Source organism: Pteropus alecto, unplaced genomic scaffold (assembly GCF_000325575.1).
Source record: "Pteropus alecto unplaced genomic scaffold, ASM32557v1 scaffold103, whole genome shotgun sequence".
Taxonomy (NCBI): Eukaryota; Metazoa; Chordata; class Mammalia; order Chiroptera; family Pteropodidae; genus Pteropus; species Pteropus alecto.
Window position 1 is genome coordinate 10,798,716 of NW_006436288.1, and position 21,040 is coordinate 10,819,755.

Sequence of the window (21,040 nt, forward strand, 5' to 3'; positions counted from 1 at the left end):
GAAATATAATCTTTGTAGATTTAAAGATCTCAGATAAGATCGTCCTGGTTTTCATCTGAGCCCTAAATCCAATGACTGTGTCCTTATAAGAGAGGAGATTTGAAACAGAGAGGGACATATGAAGACAGATGCAGAGAGTAAAGCAAGCCAAAGAACCCCTAAGGATATGAGGGGCCACCAGAAGCTAGGAGAGGCATGGAGCCTCCAGAAAGGACCACCCTGATTGATTTCAGACTTCTGAACTTCTTGATTTTCAGAACTGTGAGAGAATAAATTTCTGTTAAGCTACCCAGCCTTTGATAATTTGTAGCAACCCTAGGAAACCAATACATCTATTATTTATCATCTATGCACTGTATTTTTTAATCTTATATAGAGAATGCAATTCTAAAAAAACAATTATATACAACCTTGAGGATAAAATGTTTTTATTCAAATTGATATTCTTTAATATCAAGGTGACTTCTAAAATTTTGTCTGCCTCAATGATGAAAAGAATATCGTAGACCAAGAATTTAATTTTCGGTGACCACTATCTTTTTTAACTATCAGAAAAGAATAATTTCTAATTGAAATACTAAATTGCATATATAATTACACATTTTCTTTCACCTCATTCGCTGTCTCTCAACTTCTTCCTTTCTTTTCTCTAACTTCTTAACATTAGAGAGCCACAGGCCTCAGTTCTTATTCCTATTACGTATCTACACTCACTTCCTTGGTGATCTCACCCGGTCTCATGACTCTAAATACCACCTGTATGCTGGATGACTCCCAAATTTACAGCTATCATTAGATTTCTCATTAACTCCAGACTCATCCAACTGTGACTATCGAGAGATACCTCAAACTTAAGATATCCAAAGCTGAACTCGCAATCTTACTCCCAGACCCCTCTATGTTTTCCCCCATCTCAGTTGATAACAACTCCATCTTTCCACCTGCTAGGGCTAAAAACCTTGGTGATATCTCTGACTCCACTTCCTCTTATATCTCGTACCCAGTTCATCAGCAAATATTGTTGACTCTCCTTTCTAAATATATCAGAATCCTACTATTTCTCACCATCTCCACTGCTTCCCCTGGTTAAAGCCACATAATAGTGTAGAGGGAACAGATTGGATTCAACCTAAATATCCTCTAATAGGGAAATAGTAAATTTAATTAAAGCTAATAGTCTAAAAGTAAATTATCATTATGTACTCAGTGCAGTTTTTATATGCTATGGCTTGATTCTAGCAACAGAAGAAAAATTTATAACTAAATATAACTAAATTTGGATAATAAAAACAATACTAAATTGCATATATAATTACACTATGTAAAAATCAAATGCATAAGGAGAAATGTCCAGAAGCAAATAACATCAGTATACACTTGACTCTTGAAAAACATTGGTGTGAGTTGCACAGGTCTACTTATGCATGGATTTTTGTCAATAGATACCTGTACTGTTTTTTTCATCCATGCTTCGGAGTCCAAGGATGTGGAGGATCAGCTATATGTAGAGGATTGGAGCATCTACAAAATATGGTATCTGTGAGGGTACTGGAACCAATCCCCTATCGATACTGAGGCACAACTGTAAAGTCTTAGGGGAGTCAAAAGTTACACGTGGATTTTTGACTGCATGGGTGTCAGCACCCCTCACCTCTTCATTGCTCAAAGTCAGCTGTACTTCCAACCAATTCTATTTGTATACACTAGCAAGTTTCTGTTGCCTGCAAACCAGTTTTTTAACTATCATTGCATAAATGTATGATAATTTATTCAACTATTTCCCCTATTGATGGATATTTCAGATTGTTTGCAGTTTTTTTAAAACCCCAAGTAGTGCTGCATTAAATATCCATAATACATAGTTTATGCACTGTACTTTTAATTTCTGGTGTATAAATTCCCAGAAGTTTGGTTATGTTCATTTTTATTATAATTTATCCTTTACATACAGAAGAAATAAATGTACATGGTTAAGAATTCAGCATACACACACGTGCGCAATTGGAATCTTAGCATACACCTTGGTTCCTTGATTTTTTTTTTTTTTTCAGTTAACAATATCCATTGCAAGTTATTTTTCCCCCCATATGAGCAAAAGGAAAAAGTAAACTCTCTGTTTTGGAGTAACCAAAGCTTTCAGAAAACTAACTATGTTGAAATCAGTATCAATAAGTAGAATCTTGAAACACAGGATATATTTCTTGAGTATCAGACATTGATAGGTAAGCTTCATTTGGGCTTTCTATAAAACAAAGCTGGTTAGAATGTGTTCATCAAAAGCTTGTCTCTGTCATGGCTGTATGTAACCCCTCAAGCCTCAGTACCTTGCTTGTTTGTACATGCAGTTGAAGATGAATAGGACTGGCCTTTGACTACTTTAAAATGCTGAGGATTTGTCACTTGCATCTCAAATTTCAGCATCACTCAGTGGTCAAGTGCTCAGTCCTACCAAATCAAAGGCTGATGTGAGATCAAGTGAATGAATTTCTCAAATGTTAACTTCCCCTTAGAATGTTCATTTTAAGACCTATCTCGATGATTATAAGGTTTTTGTTCCAAGTGCACGTAGACTGTAGACATATATAGCATACAAGAGGTTAAAAGCATCATCTTTATTCAGTAAAATCACTGGTATACATCATTGAAAGAATTCAGTGGGAGAGCTGGTTTGGAAGAAAAATTTTGTAGCTCTACTCCATTGAAAACCTTCAGGCATTAAAGCAAGATGAGTTTTTTTTTTTTTCCAAGAGAAGGAGCCTTCAATCTTGTCCCTGAAATTAGTCCTCCAGAATCCTAGGCTTGGCCCTAACAATACATATTAGTCATTTTAGGGAATCTTATACATGGTCTCCTGCTCCCAGTGAGACAGCTCGTTTATTTTAAAGTTTTTTAAAAAGTTGAGGTCTGGTTCAGTCGCTGAAAACATAGTCCATAGAGAACTAGGGAGCAAACGCACACTTAGTGGGTCTAGCTTCTTCCAGCTCATTCATTTTCTGATCTTCTACCCTTCCTCACAGCTCCCAGATATAGGCATCCATGCTCTTCCCAGTGTGCCCACCATGAGTTCAGGCAGGCCACAGCACATTCAAATTAGTCTGGGCAGTAGAGAATTCATTAGCAGGAGCCATGAATTTATGTGAGACAGAATAAACCTTTTAAGCCATAAGGATTATAGTCAACAATACTGTCAGAAACTTCAAAGTCACCAAGAGACTAGATCTTAATTGTTCTTGCCACAAAAATGAAATAATTATATGACAAATACGATCGGCATGTTAGCTAATGTTATGGTGGTCATATTGTTATAACTATTAAATGAACATATGTATACCTTAAACTTACACAATGTTATATGTCAATTATATCTCAACTTGAAAAAGAAGACTGAATATCCTGTCTGGATTAGCTGCTCAAAATGCTGAAAGCTGAGAATGGAATAACTGATCCCAACGGGTACCAAAATAAAGGGCTGTGATGACTGGCTGGGTGTATGAGATTCCACGGGGGGTTCTGTATGTCTTAATCTCTTTTTATAAAGACACTTAGATTAGATTAGGGCCCATCCTAATGCCCTCATTTTAACTTAATTTACCTCTTTAAAGCCCTCTCTCCACAGTCACATTCTGAAGTAGGGGCGGGGGTAGGGTTTCAACATGAATTTGAAGGGGGACACAATTCAGTGCCTAACAAAAAGCACATAGGGAAACTCTGGAGGGGGAGGCCTAGTTCTTGGGAAATTAGATTCAAGAATACTTGGGCTTTAATGAAAGTTAATGTATCAAATACATAATCAAGGAGTAAACTTTATGCCAAAAAGTTCCATACGAATGCTGCTGTGAAATATGTATGGATATTGAAAATTTTGAGTAACCATTATGTACTTTGAAACGAATGAGAAATGGCCCATGACATCAGAGAATTAACTTGGAAAAACATGTTTTCACTGCGAAAATAATTCCCCCCAAAGAAGAGATCGTGGCGATATTAACATTAGGAGCTTCCTACCAATTTCTCCCAGGAAAACTGAAAATATTCAGATTTACATTCCATTACGTTGAATGTTAAAGCACATTTGGTTAGGGAGTCAGGCATCCCAAATTTTGGATCAGACACTATTTTATAACTGTGACTTCATATAATTGACTCCTTGACCAAGAATCTCCTCAGGTATAAAATAAAGAGGTCAAGTGACACAATCTCTAAAGTCCATTCCTAGTCTAATATTCTAGCAATTTGTTAGAATCAGTTTTCTATCTTCTACAGAAAACTGTTCTACAGCACCGATTAGCTAGCTGCTGTGGTTTTACAACCTGGTACCTAGCTTTTAAAAGGTTATCAGAACCAAAACATTTAAAGAACAATATAACTAATTTTTCACTTACTATTCTTCAGTTTGACACACTTGAAGTGCTGACATCAACAGAAATTAATGCATTAAAGATATTAGCTTGCCCCAGATTTCATTTCCTATTTCATTTCTGCTTAAAATGTTAAAATGTCCTAATTACTTTTATAGCTAAGAAACTGTCCTCTTATGTCTTGTTGCTATGTTGTTATATGAACATATACCAAAAATTTTATAATGAATTTTATGAGACTTTTAAGCATTTTTTTCAAAATAGGTATTTATTATTAAAAAATTGTACAAACTTGTTATTACTCACCCCAATTATAAAATTTTAAACAATTTGTATCCTCGAAAAAAGTGTATTCCGTCTTTACAGTCTTCACTGGCAGATTTTTGATGGTATAGAAAATAACTCACAAACATTCCATATCACTTTGTTCGAATGTACAAAGATAGAGTATTAGCCAGAATTCCTACAATTATGAAAAAATTTTTATTCGAGTGTTACTGCAGTTAAACAGTGAGGATTACAGAAGAGTAAATGAAGTTTTGTATTTTTCAAAACCAAATGATTAGTTTTATACTTTTCATTTTGTTTCAGCCTTTCCAAAACACTTTTAAAAGCAAAAGTTAAAAATTTTCTAGTTATTTGAAATTTCAAAAATCTATTACACTTTGAAAACTCTTAAAAGCAGCATCATTTCAATAGTGGTTAACTCACAAATGTGCATGCAACCACCACAACCACACTGTCACTCAGGTATGTTAAAGTCACCAACTTAAAATCCAAGTTAGTGCCAGTAGCAGAGGCTCTGACAATTAAGAGAAAATACCATTAGGAGTAGGTATGTATGCAGCCCAAGGCATCCAGTTACTTTCTTGGGGTAGAAAAAGTGTTAAAACTGAAGGGACTCCTTAGATTTCAAGGTTCTAATTTTAAAAAGCAGCTCCATTAAATACTTGAATCCTTTTTGAGTCCCTCATCACTTTAATAAAACAGAAGGTACAAAAGCTTCATGTAGAAATTTTCTGAGATTATATTTCACATTGATGCTAATAACAATTTAGCCAAAAGAATTACAAAATGCAAATTTCTGAAAGGTTACCTTATTAATTGGACTATAGATTAATTAAGGTAGGAGCCATTTGTATCCTAAAAACAAAACAATTCACGTCATCTAATGCAATTTAAATTAGTGATCAGCTGTCAAACTATTTTAAAGAGCCTTAAAAGAAAAAACAAAAAATAACGGGCCATTATTTGGAATATAAATAAATCATCCATGTAAAAGTTCTATCTATATAAATTGACCTATTTTCAAGTAACTGAAATAATTTTGATATTTACCATTTTAAGCAATAAAAGGCAAAAACAATACCTACTGAACTATACACTTAAAAATGATTGAAACGGTAAACATTTTATCACAATTAAAAATAAGCAAAAGGGTGCCTAATACACTACAAAAGATGCAACTAAATATCAGACTGCTTTTAGTAAGAAAATTAGTTCTCCATCTTTTGTACTCTAAAGTTCAAAGGCCCAGTATCAAATCCCTAAACCTTCAAATAATGGCCAATAAAGATTCAGTCTAACACTGAAATCAAACCACCTTCCATTCCCCACCACCTAGGTTTAGACAGACTGAGGCGAGAGAATTGTTCAAGAAGTTATAAAAAGAAACACCAAGAGCTTTAGAGAATAATCGTTTATTTATTTTTTATTTTTTTGTGTATATATAATAACTTGACCATACAAACCAAAAGGTAATTAATTATTAAGTATTTCAAAAAAGAAAATGCATCCCTACCACCACTTTTTTGGTCATCTTTCTCACTCTAACAGAACTATCATAATCTTGGCACACCTGTACCATACATACATCAATGAGGACACCGCAATATCATACAAAGCAGACACATAAACCTGCTTTCTTACGACCTGCATTGGAGACTGCTGAAGCAGGCTGTGCATAAACACCAAAGCTGAGGCAGTGCCTGCCTTGTACTTCAGGATCACACTGACCAAGGCCCCCTTCGACATTTATAGAAGTAGGGGTGTTCTCTCTCCAGCTGGCTGTTCTTTCTGGAAGAGCTCTCTGATCTGGGTTAACTGGCCATACAGCCTCTCTCTCAATGGAGGGATGTGGTAGCTAGGATCCAAGATGTTGGTTACTCTGCGCTCCCTCTCTCGTTTCCATAGTTTGTATGGGTGGGGAGGGAAAAGTGGTCGCCCTCCTTCTCTTCGCATTTGTAATGTAATTCCACTTACAGCCAGCATCCCCCATACTGCCAGGATAATAAAGTCTAAAAAACAGTAAAAAACACAGTTTGAACTTTTGCATTTAAAAAAAAAAAAACCTTTCACAGACTAAATCTGTGTCATCCTTTCTTAGTAATATTAGACTCTCTGTTAACTTTGTCTAAACATATGTTATTTCCTCATTTGCAAATCAAGGAATGAATGAGGAAGCTGCAGTCTTACGTTTCAAAACAGGAATTTTCTATTATAGGCACTTGAAAATCCAGACTGGTTGTAAAGGAACTAGTTGTCTGGATCTTTGTCATTCCAATATTTTATGACCAGTGCCCACAGGCATAGTTGGGGGGTGAGCAGCAGGCAGCATTCTAGGTATACCTTACAAATATATATCATGGAACATTAGACACCAGTATGCTATCTTCCCCCAACCCCCTACACCTATAGACTGGGTATAGAAATGCACGAGAAGATTCAACAACTTACACTGAGCTTTGAGTAAAGGCTTGGCAAAATACTATCTTGTATGTAAAACAAGACACATGGGTTTCAAGATCTCTACCATCAACCTCTTATCCAATGAGGGCAGGCTCAGGATAGCAGAGGAAAAGATTTAGCTTAAATATTTATAACAATGACGATTGTGCTTACACATCTTCAATTCTAAGACATGCTTTACTATCCTCAATATTTTAACATTTCTGAAACTAACATATCTTACAATCTTTTTGAACATTTATAGTAGTCTTTTTTTCCCTTTGAAAAGTTAATGAAAAATCTTTAATGGGTAGAAATGTTACAAGTGAGAAAATACTAACTGAAAATCATTTTCACTTCCAATTAGTAAATTACATGCTTTTTAAAGGGAGGGAAACAAGAATAAGTTTAAAAAATCAGGTTGCCATTTTTATTCCTCATCCCACTCCATCCCATGAGGTGGCAAGCTTTATTCTCAGCATTTTTCTCAAAACCAGGTACACCTAAGTAATCTTGGTTTACAAATTTCTTAACAAAGTTAATTAATAGATTTTTAGAAATATAAACTTCAACCACTTTACAAATTTAAATTCTTTCTATGATCATAAGTTATCATTAACAGGGGACTCTAATAGCATTTGTAGGGTGTGAGTTTCCTTGTATCCAGTTAACTTTCTTTCCAACCAGTTAACCTTCTTTCAATCTAGTTACTTAGTGCTCTAGTTAGCACAGGTGGGCCAATATTCCTAGTTGACTATCATTCTTAATCTTGGATTCAGAGTCTTACCATTAGTTTGAAAAGGCACATTTGTGAAAGCTCCACGGAAATGAGTGTTGAGTGCTCTCTTGAGTACATTCAAAGTGATATAAGAAAGGCTTGTGTACAAGTAACTGTCAACGGCCAAAACCACCGAATAGGAGCCAATGAATCCACAAGTCAGTATGTTCAGCTGTGGAAGAGAGAGAGAGAGTTTAGGCTTCACCTCTGGTAGAACAAGAATAGTTTCTAACTCTCATCACTGGCCTCAATTACAGGGAATCACTTCTGTTCCTCAGGGTACATGACAAGGGATCAAGTCTTAGAGCTGAAAAAGCTTACCTAAAAATATAAACTGAAAATAACCTTCAACACCCATAGTGAGTTTTTAAAACACAGTTTACCTTATAGAAAAATATCTTCCCTGTGTAAGAACTTCAACAATAAAGTTTAATTAGATGAAGAACCATTCTTCTGCAGAGATAGCAAATGATCCATCAGGTTGTTGCATTATCGTGAGCCCTATCGTCTCGCCTCCCATTGTTAAAAGCATATGAACAGTGATAAGATGCTCCATTTAATTAAAAAAAAAAACACTGTATGTAATCGTAATTACAACTTCTCTTGCTTTCATAGTAACAAGGCTATTTAAAATCAATCATCTGATACAGATTATCATAAAGTTCTCCCTAGTGAATAAAACACACAAACTGATGCGATAAGTGAAAAACTGAAGGCTCAGGACAATATAATGAATAAATCTAACTTCTGATGAAACACTTACTATTCTTAGGCAGCCCATGAAAATTACCGGAATGAGAATAGCGATACAAGAGAAGGTTACCCAGAACACATCATCGTTACGAAATACTGTTAGGTTTCCTGAAAAAGCAAAAAGAAATCAAGAGTAAAAGACAGGTTCACTAAGTTAAATTTTCATTTTCTCAACATCTGAACACAGACAGACACCAAAGGTTTAACATGAGAACCAGAGAGTATGCTGGCTATTAGAAATTACGATTTTAGTCATCTAAGTGTCAACACAATCACCTTTGAAGGATGTGTCCTAGAAGGTACAAGGGTGGGAGGAAAATCAAGAAGGTAAAGGCTCTACATTTATTACTAGAATAATTTAGAAGAAGGTGGACTAGTCCAAGCTCTTCCATTCACCAGCTGTGATGCTGGGCCTCAATTCCCTAACCCCTAATATTGGAAGATTGAACCACTTCATCTCCAAGCTCCAAATCATCCATTTTAGCTCTAAATTTCTATGATTCCAAGATTTTGTAGTGTAGAATAAAAAATATAAGTAAATGGCATTCAGAGTTAACCATATGAACTCTCACCCAATATAAGCAGCAAAATATATTTAAAAGATTTTTGCCATCAATGCATTTCCTGCCCAGCCACTTTGTCCTGGAAGATGTGATTTCCTAATGCATCAGGAAATAACAGTAGCTGCTTACTTCTCCTACTAAACTTTCTCCAAAATGTGGCACACCTTGGGTTAACCCAGAACAAATATATTAGAACTCCTATTTAAAAGTTAATTTTAAATAGCAAGGATCTAAGCCCGACAATCATTTATACTGACACTGGCACCATCACTCAGTCCAACTGGAGGCGGTCCAATATCTTGAGACCCATGTATCCTGGAAGAGTGGGAGTTCTGTAGTGAGGATCTGACCTTGGAACCCACATTCTCAGAAAGTGAACCACAACATGCTAGAGTGAATTTATGGATCACATTCTCTAATTATCCTAACCTTCACGATATAAACATGGTTTTTAAAAAAAAGTCTTTCAAGGAATCAGGGATTAAAAATAGTAGTTATAAACCCATATCCAAAAAGATTTTTGCATACCAATGTTCGTAACAGCATTATTCACAGTGGCCAGGACATGGAAGCAACCGAAGTGTCCTATGATAGATGATTGGCTAAAGAAACTTTGTATATTCCAAATATACAATGGAATATTACTTGGAGAGTGGAGGGATGATAGTTTAGAATTTTAGCCATAAGAAGAGATGAAATACTGCCATTTGTGACAACATGGATGGACCTTGAGATAATCATGCTAAGCGAAATAAGTAAGACTGAAAAAGTTGAAAATCACATGATATCGCTTATATGTGGGTTATAAATCTAAAAGCAACAAATGAACAGGACAAACAGAGACATAGGGACATGGACAATGGACTAGTGGTTACCAGAGGGTAGGGGGTTGGGGAGGAGGGGAGAGGTAGACGGAGTAAAGGGGGTCAAATATAGGGGGGTAGAGGGAGAGTGAAGTGGGTAAAGGGGATCAAATATATGGTAGCTAAAGGAAACTGGACTTTGGGTGGTAATCACACAATAGAATATAAGGATGTCAAACTATAATGTATAACTGAAAATTATATAATTGTATTAACCAATGTTACCCCAATAAACTTAATAAAAAAAAATAAAGTGTATAACCATAAATAAGTGTGTGTGTGTGTGTGTGTGTGTGTGTGTGTGTGTGTGTGTGTGTGTGAAAAAAGTATTAGTTATGCAGGCATGTGAAGGCAGACGCTTCCAGAGTATAAACTCTTTGCTGGCCACATAATGTGAAAACAGCAGTAATTAATGAAGTTGGCCAGATATTTTTCAAATTTAATATTTGCAAATGTTAATGTTTGCATCCACTATCATTAAGGAAACACCCTGTCTTTGAGCAATGACATAAGGAAACATATATATATAAATGGTATATGCTAAAATTATTTTTACCAGTAGGAATATCTTGTCAAAAAGTTTATAGAGACAACTACTTCAGGTTACTTTTATAAGAAGAAAATTCTAAGGCCTTTCTCCTTATTTGTATTATCCATTTACTCCACACTTCTACCCTGAGATAGTTTTACAAAAGATGAAACAAAGCTTCAGTATCTTATCCAAGGTTATAAGCTAGTAACATATTAGCGACAGTTAGAATACATACACAGGTTTTTGGGTTTTTTTCCTTACTTCAAAATTTATGTTATTTCTACTCATCAAAAGCACATTAACTAACTACTAAAAATTCTAAACTATCATCCCTCCACTCTCCAAGCATTAACAAAAACGGGGCAGGGAGGAGCCCATTAAGTAGTATTTGATTTAGCGCATTTAGAATAGGGCCCTATGTCTGCATTTTCAGCAAACATCCCTCTCAAGCTGATATTTAGCCAAATCTAAACAACACTACTTTGCATAAGACTAGATAAAAAGCTACCTGCAGGTGGTGCTGTGGAAATAAACTTGGCTATAGGTTTGCTAAAATCAGACAAAGGGCCTCAAGGGCCTCAGAACAGTCGGTACACATACAGGTTATCAATTCTCTCTGGCCTTAAAAAAAATCTTTAGAGAGAGCCAACTGCATTCTGTTATACTATTTTCTCAAGAACTGATAGCTTGAAGAGACAGCTATACTTATATCTAACATTTCCATCAACTTTAATCTGATGTTGTAACATAAGCATTATCACAAGAAGCAAACAGCCTAACAGAGTACCTTGGAATGAAGATACTCTTTATGCATTTTTGCAATAATCGGGAAATGTAAGTTATTGCAAAACTGCAAAGAAAGTTAAAATCATTTAAAAAAAAAGGTTGGGTGTACCAAAGAAGACTAAAAACAAAGCACCAGGTTGCCCAATTCAGCTGCCATCAGAACAGTGCCAATTTTATCTGTGGGATATTCGGCTTCTGCTTAAGATTCACTGAATAAGGGTTGCAGGGTTTAAAAAAATAAGCAAAAACCACTGTTCTGTCATATATTAAGAAAATCCTTTACCTCCATTAAATATCTCTCTCTCTCTCTCTCTCACACACACACACACACCCACACACACACACACACACATCACAACAAATAGTTACAAAGCTACCCCTAAAGACATTCTGTAAGTCATCTAGTACAGGATGCCTTTGAGGAAAGAGAGATTCTTATTTGTATTGGCCTTCTAATGCAAATTTGCAGAATTCTATAGAAGGTCCCAAGTCCTTGATGGCATGTATTTGTACCTACAGAGCCCAAATAAGACTTTTCAAACAATGAACTAAAGACAGAAAACATTAGCTATACATTCGTTACCCAGTGGAGTGAAGAAAGTCACTGATGAGATGAAGAAGCCCAATACTAGTCCAACACACAGCATACAGAGCATGAGGATTCCAAATCGCCACCAAGCAGCTACTAAGAAAATCCCACCAATGCTTCCAGCGATGGCTGTTAGAATCAGACGAACTGCACAAAGGAAGATGAACTGTTTGACCAGAGGTAGTTTGTCCAACTGCATGCTTTAGACACAATATACCATTGCCAGAGTCATCCTTAGCTTTTCTGTTGCTCAAGCACCAACAGAAGGTTGGTGAACTCTTTAGTGGCGCCATGAAACCAGCACAGGCTCCCTCTAGGGAGGGGCCAGTCTGAGCCCTGGAAACTAGCCAGGGAGCTAAACCTCCCAGTACTGGTCACGGGAGTGGCTTGGCACAACCCATAATTTGGGGCTGAAGAAGCAGCGGTGACAAGTATTCTGTTAAACATGACAAGAAAGAAGTGGTTATATTTAAGGTAAAGAAAATCTTAACATTTTGATTGTTGTAAATCTCATAGTTCAATATACCACATAGTTGGAACACAGGTTTATAATCAATATGACCTTTCATTTCCCTAAATACCAAGGAATTCACCACGCAGATTAAAAACTTGGAAGAGAAGGTCTGAATAAGTAATTTAGAAAAGATGTTTAGAACATAGGTGGCCCATTACTTTACACACATCATATTACATATAATGCCAGTCGAACTATAGAAAGAAAGGTCTCTGTAAATATGGCATCTTCCTTTTTTAACATCCAATTAAACTATGTTATTTTTACTTACCATCATATTCAATAGGTGTCAGTCTTGTAATCATGATATAAAAGAAGAATCCCATGAAGATAAAGCCTATGAAGAATAATTCTAGCAGCAAACCACCAGAAAGGAAAATAACACAAGCTATGGTTAGGTATTCATTTTACAATGCAATTTAAATATCTCATCTTCAAATACATGCTTATATATTAGGGCATTCACAGAAGAGAAATAACTATCCAAAGGCAGGAAAATTTAGAATTCATTGGTGTAAATATAAATTTAGAATTCACTGGGAGCAAATAATACTTTGAAATGCATACAATATTAAAGTATTAACACTTTCTTGTGTACAAGTCAGTTTCAATTGCTAAGTTGTTAATTATTAATTTCATAGCTCATTTTCATATATTTATATTTCCTTCTTAAAACAAAAATAGTACTTTTGCCATTGTATCTGATCTGAAATTACAGACTAAATCTCAATTTGTTACAGGAGCAAAAATAAAATGTGAAAGGTAAAAAAATACAACAAAATATTCCAAAGCAAAATATGACTTTTATATCTTCTTTCAATTCATCCTTTCCTGTTTAGGATGAGCAAGCAACTATTTTCTTCACCCATTAAAATACCTAGTAAAAGCTTTGGAACCTTGCATACAGCTTAGCTATTAAATTCCTTGTTACAGAATCATTCTACACTTTGCGAAATTAAATAGTCTTCACAATATTCTCTTCTCAATCAAGGAAAAAAAATATAGCAATGGAGAGAAAGGAGCTGCTACTTCAAACAATTTATTAAAGCAAGTTTAAAGAGTTTTATGAGATCAAGATTATGTTCACTCTCCCCTGATGCTCCATTATACTCCATTATCCTTTGTTAGTGAACTAAATAAGGATTTTTTAAAGTAATTGTAAACATTAGTTACATAAAAGGCAACTCAAAGAATCCAAATCATTTTCATGAGCATATTTATATTCTACTCCCTGCACTAGGTTTCAATGAGCGGACCTCCCATTTGCTGTCTGAACCTCCCAGAACTGAACAAATACATGGAGCCTACAGCCTGATTTATACAAAACCATGTTGATCGCCATCATCAAATCCACACATTTTTATACTGACGTCCTGATTTCTAACTTATCTTTAGTCAACTAGCCAATCTAGCAACTGACAAGGTTGGTGCACAAATCAAATTTTATTCCTCTCTTAATAAAAGGAGCTTGTACCCCATTAATGAGAAAAGAGAAAAAATAAAAATGCAGAGAAACTCAGTAGAATCCTCACTAAAAAGAACCTAAACACAAATCTATGAAGATAATGGAGATAAGCAGTTGCTTTCTCTTTTTACAGGACAGAAATTCCTCCAGCAGCATTTAAGATTAAAGACCATGAGGCATGTAAATAGCAACTATATCAGACATAATACCTGTTTTCCAGAATCTGTGTCCGAAGAAACAGATGAAGAGACCAAGCACGGCAAAAAGAGTAAAAAACACTTTGGTTGATACTCTTCCTAAAAATAATAACAATTTAGTGCATAATATACCCAATTTGATACTTTCTATTTAACAGAACAAAACTTCATGAAAAAAGCAAAGTGACAATACTTTATTCCATATACATATAATTTATTTTTAAAATATCCCTGCCATTCCTAACAAATTCTTCTCCATAGGCAATGGCTGCTAGTATAACAAAAAGAGAAATTAAAAACTATATGCTTCCTGATAGAAATATGTAACATATTCTTGGGTAAGGGGGTGGATGGGGAGGAAATGGGAAAGGAAGAAAAAGAGAAAGTGCCTAAAATAAATAATTGTTTCTTCACAAATAAACTACAAGAAAAAAGGAGAGGGAGGAGCAGGAGGAAGAACTGAATTAAAAGAGATTTAAGAGGCACATCAAACTAAACAAAATGTTCAGATCTCATCTGAAACCTGATTCAAATGACAACAACAAAAAAACCTGTGAAAAGCAATTGGGATGACTGGGGAAATGTAAACATTGCCTGTTTTATGCCATTAAGAAGTTATCTTCAATATTTTAGATTGAAACTTGTGTTAATGATATGTGTGGCTATATTTTTTAAAGACAGAGCTTATCTTTAAGATACACAGACTGAAATCTTGTGAGCAAAATGATAATCAGGGATTTGTTCTAAAAGAATCCAGTGATAAAAAGAGGGTAAGGAGGCAGACACACAGGTGGGTATATAGCTGAAACAAGATAATGAATCAAAATTATTAAGGCTGAATAATTGTATATGAAGACTGAAGTTTCTCATAACAAAAAAATTTAACCAAAATTCACATTAAAATAAAAGAACATATACTGCACTATAAGACACATGATTTACTGCCAATCTTATTAAACATACGTATTGCTTTGGAAAAAAAAAAGATAGTGTTATAACTAACAATAAAGCACAACATGCTTCATAATGCCAAAAAATCCAAATCCTGTGATTCTTGGTAGGCACAAACTTAAAAACAAAACCATGATTTGAAAGGGCTTAGTGAAGAATAAAATATGCTCACTAAATTCACCACCATCATGACTCCTTTGAGATAAACACAAGAAAGTGATCCCTGAACTAAAACCAAAACAAAACACCTATACAAACTCATGTGAAAAACATTACAAACCCACCACCAATCAAAAAACATAAAATATTTAAGAGTACTCAAATGGAAACACTATGAAGACCTACATTTAAAAAAGAAACACAAAATAAAAGACCAGAATTTTCAGGGCATAATATATACCCACCTATCAGCTTTTCTAAGACCGAAGAGCCCAAAAGAAAAAGGAAACGAAAGATACGTCACATTCTGCTTAATTCAGACAGTGGCTGAAAATTGATAAATGGGAGGAATTTACCTTTCCTTTTTAAAAGAAAGAACTGTAATTCATCCCCAGTTGATGAGATAAAGCTCTTCTTTATTAAAAAAAAAAAAAAGTTTTATATAGCTATAAATAGGATAAAATGAAAACAGCATAATATGTTAACTAGCATATGACGTATCTGGGTGAACAGATGCAGAATTCTGTATACTACTTCTGCATCTTTTCTGTGAAACTATTTCAAAATAAAATATTAAACACACACACAGAATGCTCTTTCCACACCTCCACTGCCACCATTCTATCTAAACTACCACCATCTCTCACTTGGATTAATACAATGGCCTGCTAATCAATGTGTCTGCTCTTGCCCCTGATTTTTCTCAAAAAAAGAGCCAGAGTGATCTCATTAAAATATGAGTCCGATCATGGCACTATCTGCTCAAACCCTTCAATGCCTTTCCATTTCACTCCCAACAAAAGCTAAAGCCCATACTATGACCTACAAGGCCGCACAGCTTGCCTGCCCTTGTACCTCTCACCCTCCTCAGTCTCCTCCAGCCACCGTACACAAGGCAGTTCTTCAAACACACCAGTAAGCTCCCAATTGAGGACCCCCGCACTGGCTGTTCCCTCTGCCTGGCAGGTACCCCCAGACAAATGGCTCCCTGCCTCACCTAGGGTCTTTCCTAGCAAGGACTTCCCTAGCCATGCTTTCTCAGATTCTTCTCTCACTGCCACTTGTTATTTCCCTTTTCTACTTCATTTTTGCTTCTCAGTGCTCATCACTTTCTCATGTATTTACAAATATATCTTGTCTGTCTCATCTCGCACACTAAAATATAAGCTCCAGGAGGGCAGGTATTTTGTGTCTTGTTCACTGACACATCCCAGTGCTGAGAATAGAGAGTGGAATAACATAGGGGTTTAAAAAGCATTTGTTGAATGAATGAATGAATACAAAAGCACTTTTAATAGTCTTAAGTTCTGTATTAGTTGATATAGATCTTCAAAGCCAAAGAAGAATTTGCAAAGTTTAAATCTGTATACTCACCAAGAGAAGAACAGTCACTCTCCGCTGCCTCAAAGCTGCAGGCATATGTGTGAACAGGAACATAAGCAGCAGATGTGTTTAGAAATGGGTCCCAAACAATGACATTATAAATGACACCTTGTCCCCGGAGGGAAGAGAAGGAAACACTTGTCTTATCATTAGCTGTCAGGGTAACCACCTGAAGCCAAAAGTAATGCATAATTAGTGTTTAGGTTTTTTTCTAAAAGCTATTCTATCATAATGACACTTACGTGTGATATTAAATAATATTAAAATATAATTCTTATTTAAAATATACACTAACCTATTTATCTTTGTCTAAAGATTGTCCCACACAGTTTGTATGTACTAATATAAATAAGCTCTTACACAAAACGCTTCTAAAGCTTTTATATAGGATTAAATATTAATAATTAAGTCAAATAAGATATAAATAATATGTAAAGACTAGTTAGGACAAAGCAAAAAAAAAATGTTTTTATTTGCTAGATTATAAACAACATAAGGGCAGGAACCATATTTATCTTGCTCAGTAGTCAGCACAATGCCCAGCACACAGTGCCCGGCACAGTGTGTAGTAGCTATTACTAATAACTACAGAACTGGTATAGACAAAGTGTTAACACCTCATAGAAAGTACCCACTGATTTGTTTAACAGGCTCTGAAATCAGAAAATATTACATTTAGTTGTGTTATGCTGTAGTCCTTAAATTAAAAAATTCCCTTTTAAAGGTTGTTTTTTAAATAGGTAATATTTAGAAGACAAAAACTCTGTAATAATATGTAGATAGATTCCTATTAATATAAGTGAGAAAATTAAATATTAGAGCTTCAGGGATAAATAATTATGAGCCTCTCAGAAGACTTCCACATTTTAAAAATAATGCTTAGCTTTCATAAATGTTTCCTGGGCAAAGGATTTGGTCAAGTTTAACAAAATGTTAACATTACCCCCAACTCTCCCAAGTTTTTATTATGAAATGTTCAACCTTCCAGAAATGTTGAAAGAATAATACACTGAATAAGCTATATGCCACTACTCAGATTCAACAACTGCTAATATTTTACATTTGCTTTTCTATCCCTCCCTCCTTCTCCCATTTTTTTCCACATTTCTAAATATCTCAGTGTGCATGTCCAAAATACTGTTTCTCAGACTTAATGTGCATATGAATCACTGGGAGAGCTTGTTTAAATTCAAATTCTGATTCCGTTGGTCAGAGGAGGTACCTGAGACTGTTTTTCTAATGACCTCTCCAGTGATGCCCATGCTATGTGTTCATCTACCACACTTTCAGTAGCAGGGTACAAAAGTATATTTTCCTATATACCCACGATACTTTAACTCACCTAAAATTAATAATTATCGAATACGAAGTCCATATTCAGATTTTCTGCAAATGTCTTCTATAGCTTATCTCCCTTTTAATCAAGATCCAACCAAGTTTCATGCATGGTGTTTATCTCTAATCTCTGTAATCTAAAACAGTCCTTTCTATCTCCTTACTTCCATTCATCCAATAACTTTTGAAGAAATTAAGGTCAGTCACTTTATTTTTATTTTTCTTAACCTTGTCCCACATTTTTTTTTTAATTAAAATTATTAGGTGACATTGGTTAATAAAATCATATAGGTTTCAAGTGTACAATTCGATAATACAACATTTCTAGATTGCACTATGTGTTCACCAAAGGTAAATTTCCTTCCTTCACCATATATGTGACCCCTTCACCCCTACCTACTCCCCACCTTCCCTCTGGTAATCACTAATCTGCTGTGTCCATTGAGTCTCTGTTTGTCATGTTTGTTTGTTGCTGTCAGTTTTATATTGCACATACAAGTGAAATCATATGGTTCTCAACTTTTTGTCTGACTTATTTCACTTAGCATGATAATCTCAGTATCCATCCATATTGTCACAAATGACAGAATTTCATCTTTTCTAATAGCTGAGTAATATCCTACTGTATACAGGTAACATATCTTCTTCATCCAACCATCTATTGTAGGGCATTTTGGTTGCTGCCATGTCCTGGACACTGTGAACAATGCTGCTCTATTAACATCAGGGTGCACATGTCTTTGCAGATAAATGTTTTCAAGTTTTTTGGATAGACACCCGGAAGAGGGATTGCTGAGTCACATAGTAATTCTACTCTTAATATTCTGAGGAATCTCCATACTGTTTTCCACAATGGTTGTACCAATTTACATCCCACCAGCAGCGTAGGAGTTTCTTTTTCCCCACAACTTAATGCTTGTTACTTTTCCAGTTGATAATAGCCATTCTAATAGGTGTGAAGTGGTAGCTCATTTTGGTTTTGATTTGCATTTCCCTAATAGCTAGTAAAGTTGAGCATCTTTTCATATGTCTGTTGGCCATTTGTATGTCTTCTTAGGAGGTCCTCTGCCAATTTTTAATTGGACTTTTTTCATTGAGCTCCATAAGTTTTTGTATATTTTGGATATTAAGCCCTTACCAGAGGCATTGTTTACAAATATCTTCCCCCGTTCAGCTGATTTTTTGCTGTGCAGAAACTTTTCGATTTAATATAGTTCTATTCATTTATTTCTCCTTTTACTTCCCTTGCCTTTGAGCTCATATTCATGAAATTCTTTCTGAATACAAGGTCCATGAGTTTAGTGCCTATGCATCTTCTGTGTAATTTGTTTGGGGTCTTATATTCATGGCTTTGATCCATTTTGAATTAATTTTGGTGTATAGTTACAGATACCAATAATCTAGTTTCATTCTTTTACATGTGGCTTTCCAATTTTCCCAGCGCCATTTATGAAAGAGGCCTTCCTTTCTTCATTATGTTTTTGGCTCCTTTGTCAAAAATTACTTGCCCGTATATATGAGGCTTTATTTCTGGACTCTCAATTCTGTTCCATTGGTCCGTGTGTTTTTCTGCCAATACAATGTTGTTTTGATCACTGTTGCTTTGTAGTATAATTTGAAGTCGGGAAAAGTGATACCTCCAGCCTTGTTCTTTTTTCTCAGGATTGCTTTCGTTATTCAGGGTCTTTTGTGCTTCCATATAAATCTAATGATTTTTTGTTCTCTTTCCTTATAAAATGCCATTGGGATTTTGATGGAGACTGCATTAAATCTGTATAATGCTTTAGGTAATAAGGTCATTTTAACTATGTTGATTCTTCCAATCCAAGAACACAAAATATCTTTCCATTTCTTTGCATCTTCTTCAATTTCTTTTAATAATGTCTTACAGTTTTCATTGTATATGTCCTTCTCATGCTTCATCAGGTTTATTCCTAGGTATTTTATTCTTTTTGTTTTAATCACAAAAGGAATTTTTTTTTTTTACATTTTTTTCTGAAAATTCATTGTTAAAGAGTATAAAGAACACCATGGGTTTTTACTAATTGATTTTGTATCCTGAAACATTACTGTATTTATTGTTTCTAGTAGTCTTTTCGTGGAGTCTTTAGGGTCTCCTATATAGCAAATCATGTCATCTGCAAAAAGGGACAATTTGACTTTTTCATTCCCTATTTAGATGCCTTTTATTTCTCTTGCCAGATCACTCTAGCTAGGACTTTCAACACTATATTGAATAATAGTGATAACAGACAGCCTTGTCTTGTTCTTGATCTTAAAGGAAAGGTTTTTAGTTTTTCACCATTAAGTATGATGTTAGCTGAAGGTATGTCATATTTGGCCTTTATTATGTTGAGGTACTTTCCTTCTATACCCATTTTTTTAAGTGTTTTAATCACAAATGTATGCTGTATCTTGTCAAATGCTTTTTCTGCATCTATAGATATATGATTTTTATCCTTTTGTTTATTATGTGGTGTATCACATTTATCGATTTGCATACATTAAACCATCCCTGTGTAAGGGCAGTCACTTCATAGAATATTACACAATCTAGATTTTTCAGATTGTGCTCAAGGTGCCCAACTTGTACTTTCATGCCCTGTGTTTCCTGTAAACAGGAACTCTAAGGACTGAATTCATGTTGCCAGAATATTCCATAGGTGAATATGATAATGTCAGACTGCATTCAGGTGAGCACATAATGCAGGTAGACCCAATATCAGTGAAACACTGACCACATGGAGAAAGAGGAGACCATCAGAGCATTCTACTCTAAAAGTAGTTTTCTAAATAAATAAATAAATAAAAATAAAAAAATAAAAGTAGTTTTCCTTTTACAATTAGAATTTGAGAGTGCTATTAAGGCATCCTGGGACTATTCTGTCCCCAATAATCTTTCACCTAATGATCCTTGCCTGAATTATTTCACTGAAGGACACAAAATAGTTATTTCTTATTCTAATTATCCCTTCTACATTTATTAGCTGGCACTGTTTTGTAAAAAAGCACTTTCTCTCATCAACTGGGGATGAATTACAGTTCCTCCTTTTAAAAAGACGGGGAGATTCAATCTCTTTATAAATT

At 35.0% G+C, this 21,040-nt stretch overlaps 1 protein-coding gene across 2 annotated transcripts in view; it reads right to left on the reverse strand.

Moving 5' to 3' along the window:
• Positions 1 to 4,806: 4,806 nt before the first annotated feature.
• Positions 4,807 to 21,040, reverse strand: part of TM7SF3 (transmembrane 7 superfamily member 3) — a 30,374-nt gene continuing 14,140 nt past the window's right edge. For both annotated transcript variants that reach the window (XM_006912702.3, XM_015590082.2), the window contains exons 6-12: positions 16,610 to 16,787; positions 14,138 to 14,224; positions 12,735 to 12,815; positions 11,944 to 12,096; positions 8,627 to 8,724; positions 7,873 to 8,035; positions 4,807 to 6,655 (exon numbers count right to left, since the gene is read on the reverse strand). In XM_006912702.3, the coding sequence (XP_006912764.1) occupies positions 6,393 to 6,655; positions 7,873 to 8,035; positions 8,627 to 8,724; positions 11,944 to 12,096; positions 12,735 to 12,815; positions 14,138 to 14,224; positions 16,610 to 16,787 (1,023 nt within the window). In that variant the 3' untranslated portion in view covers positions 4,807 to 6,392. The remainder of the gene's footprint in view (positions 6,656 to 7,872; positions 8,036 to 8,626; positions 8,725 to 11,943; positions 12,097 to 12,734; positions 12,816 to 14,137; positions 14,225 to 16,609; positions 16,788 to 21,040) is intronic.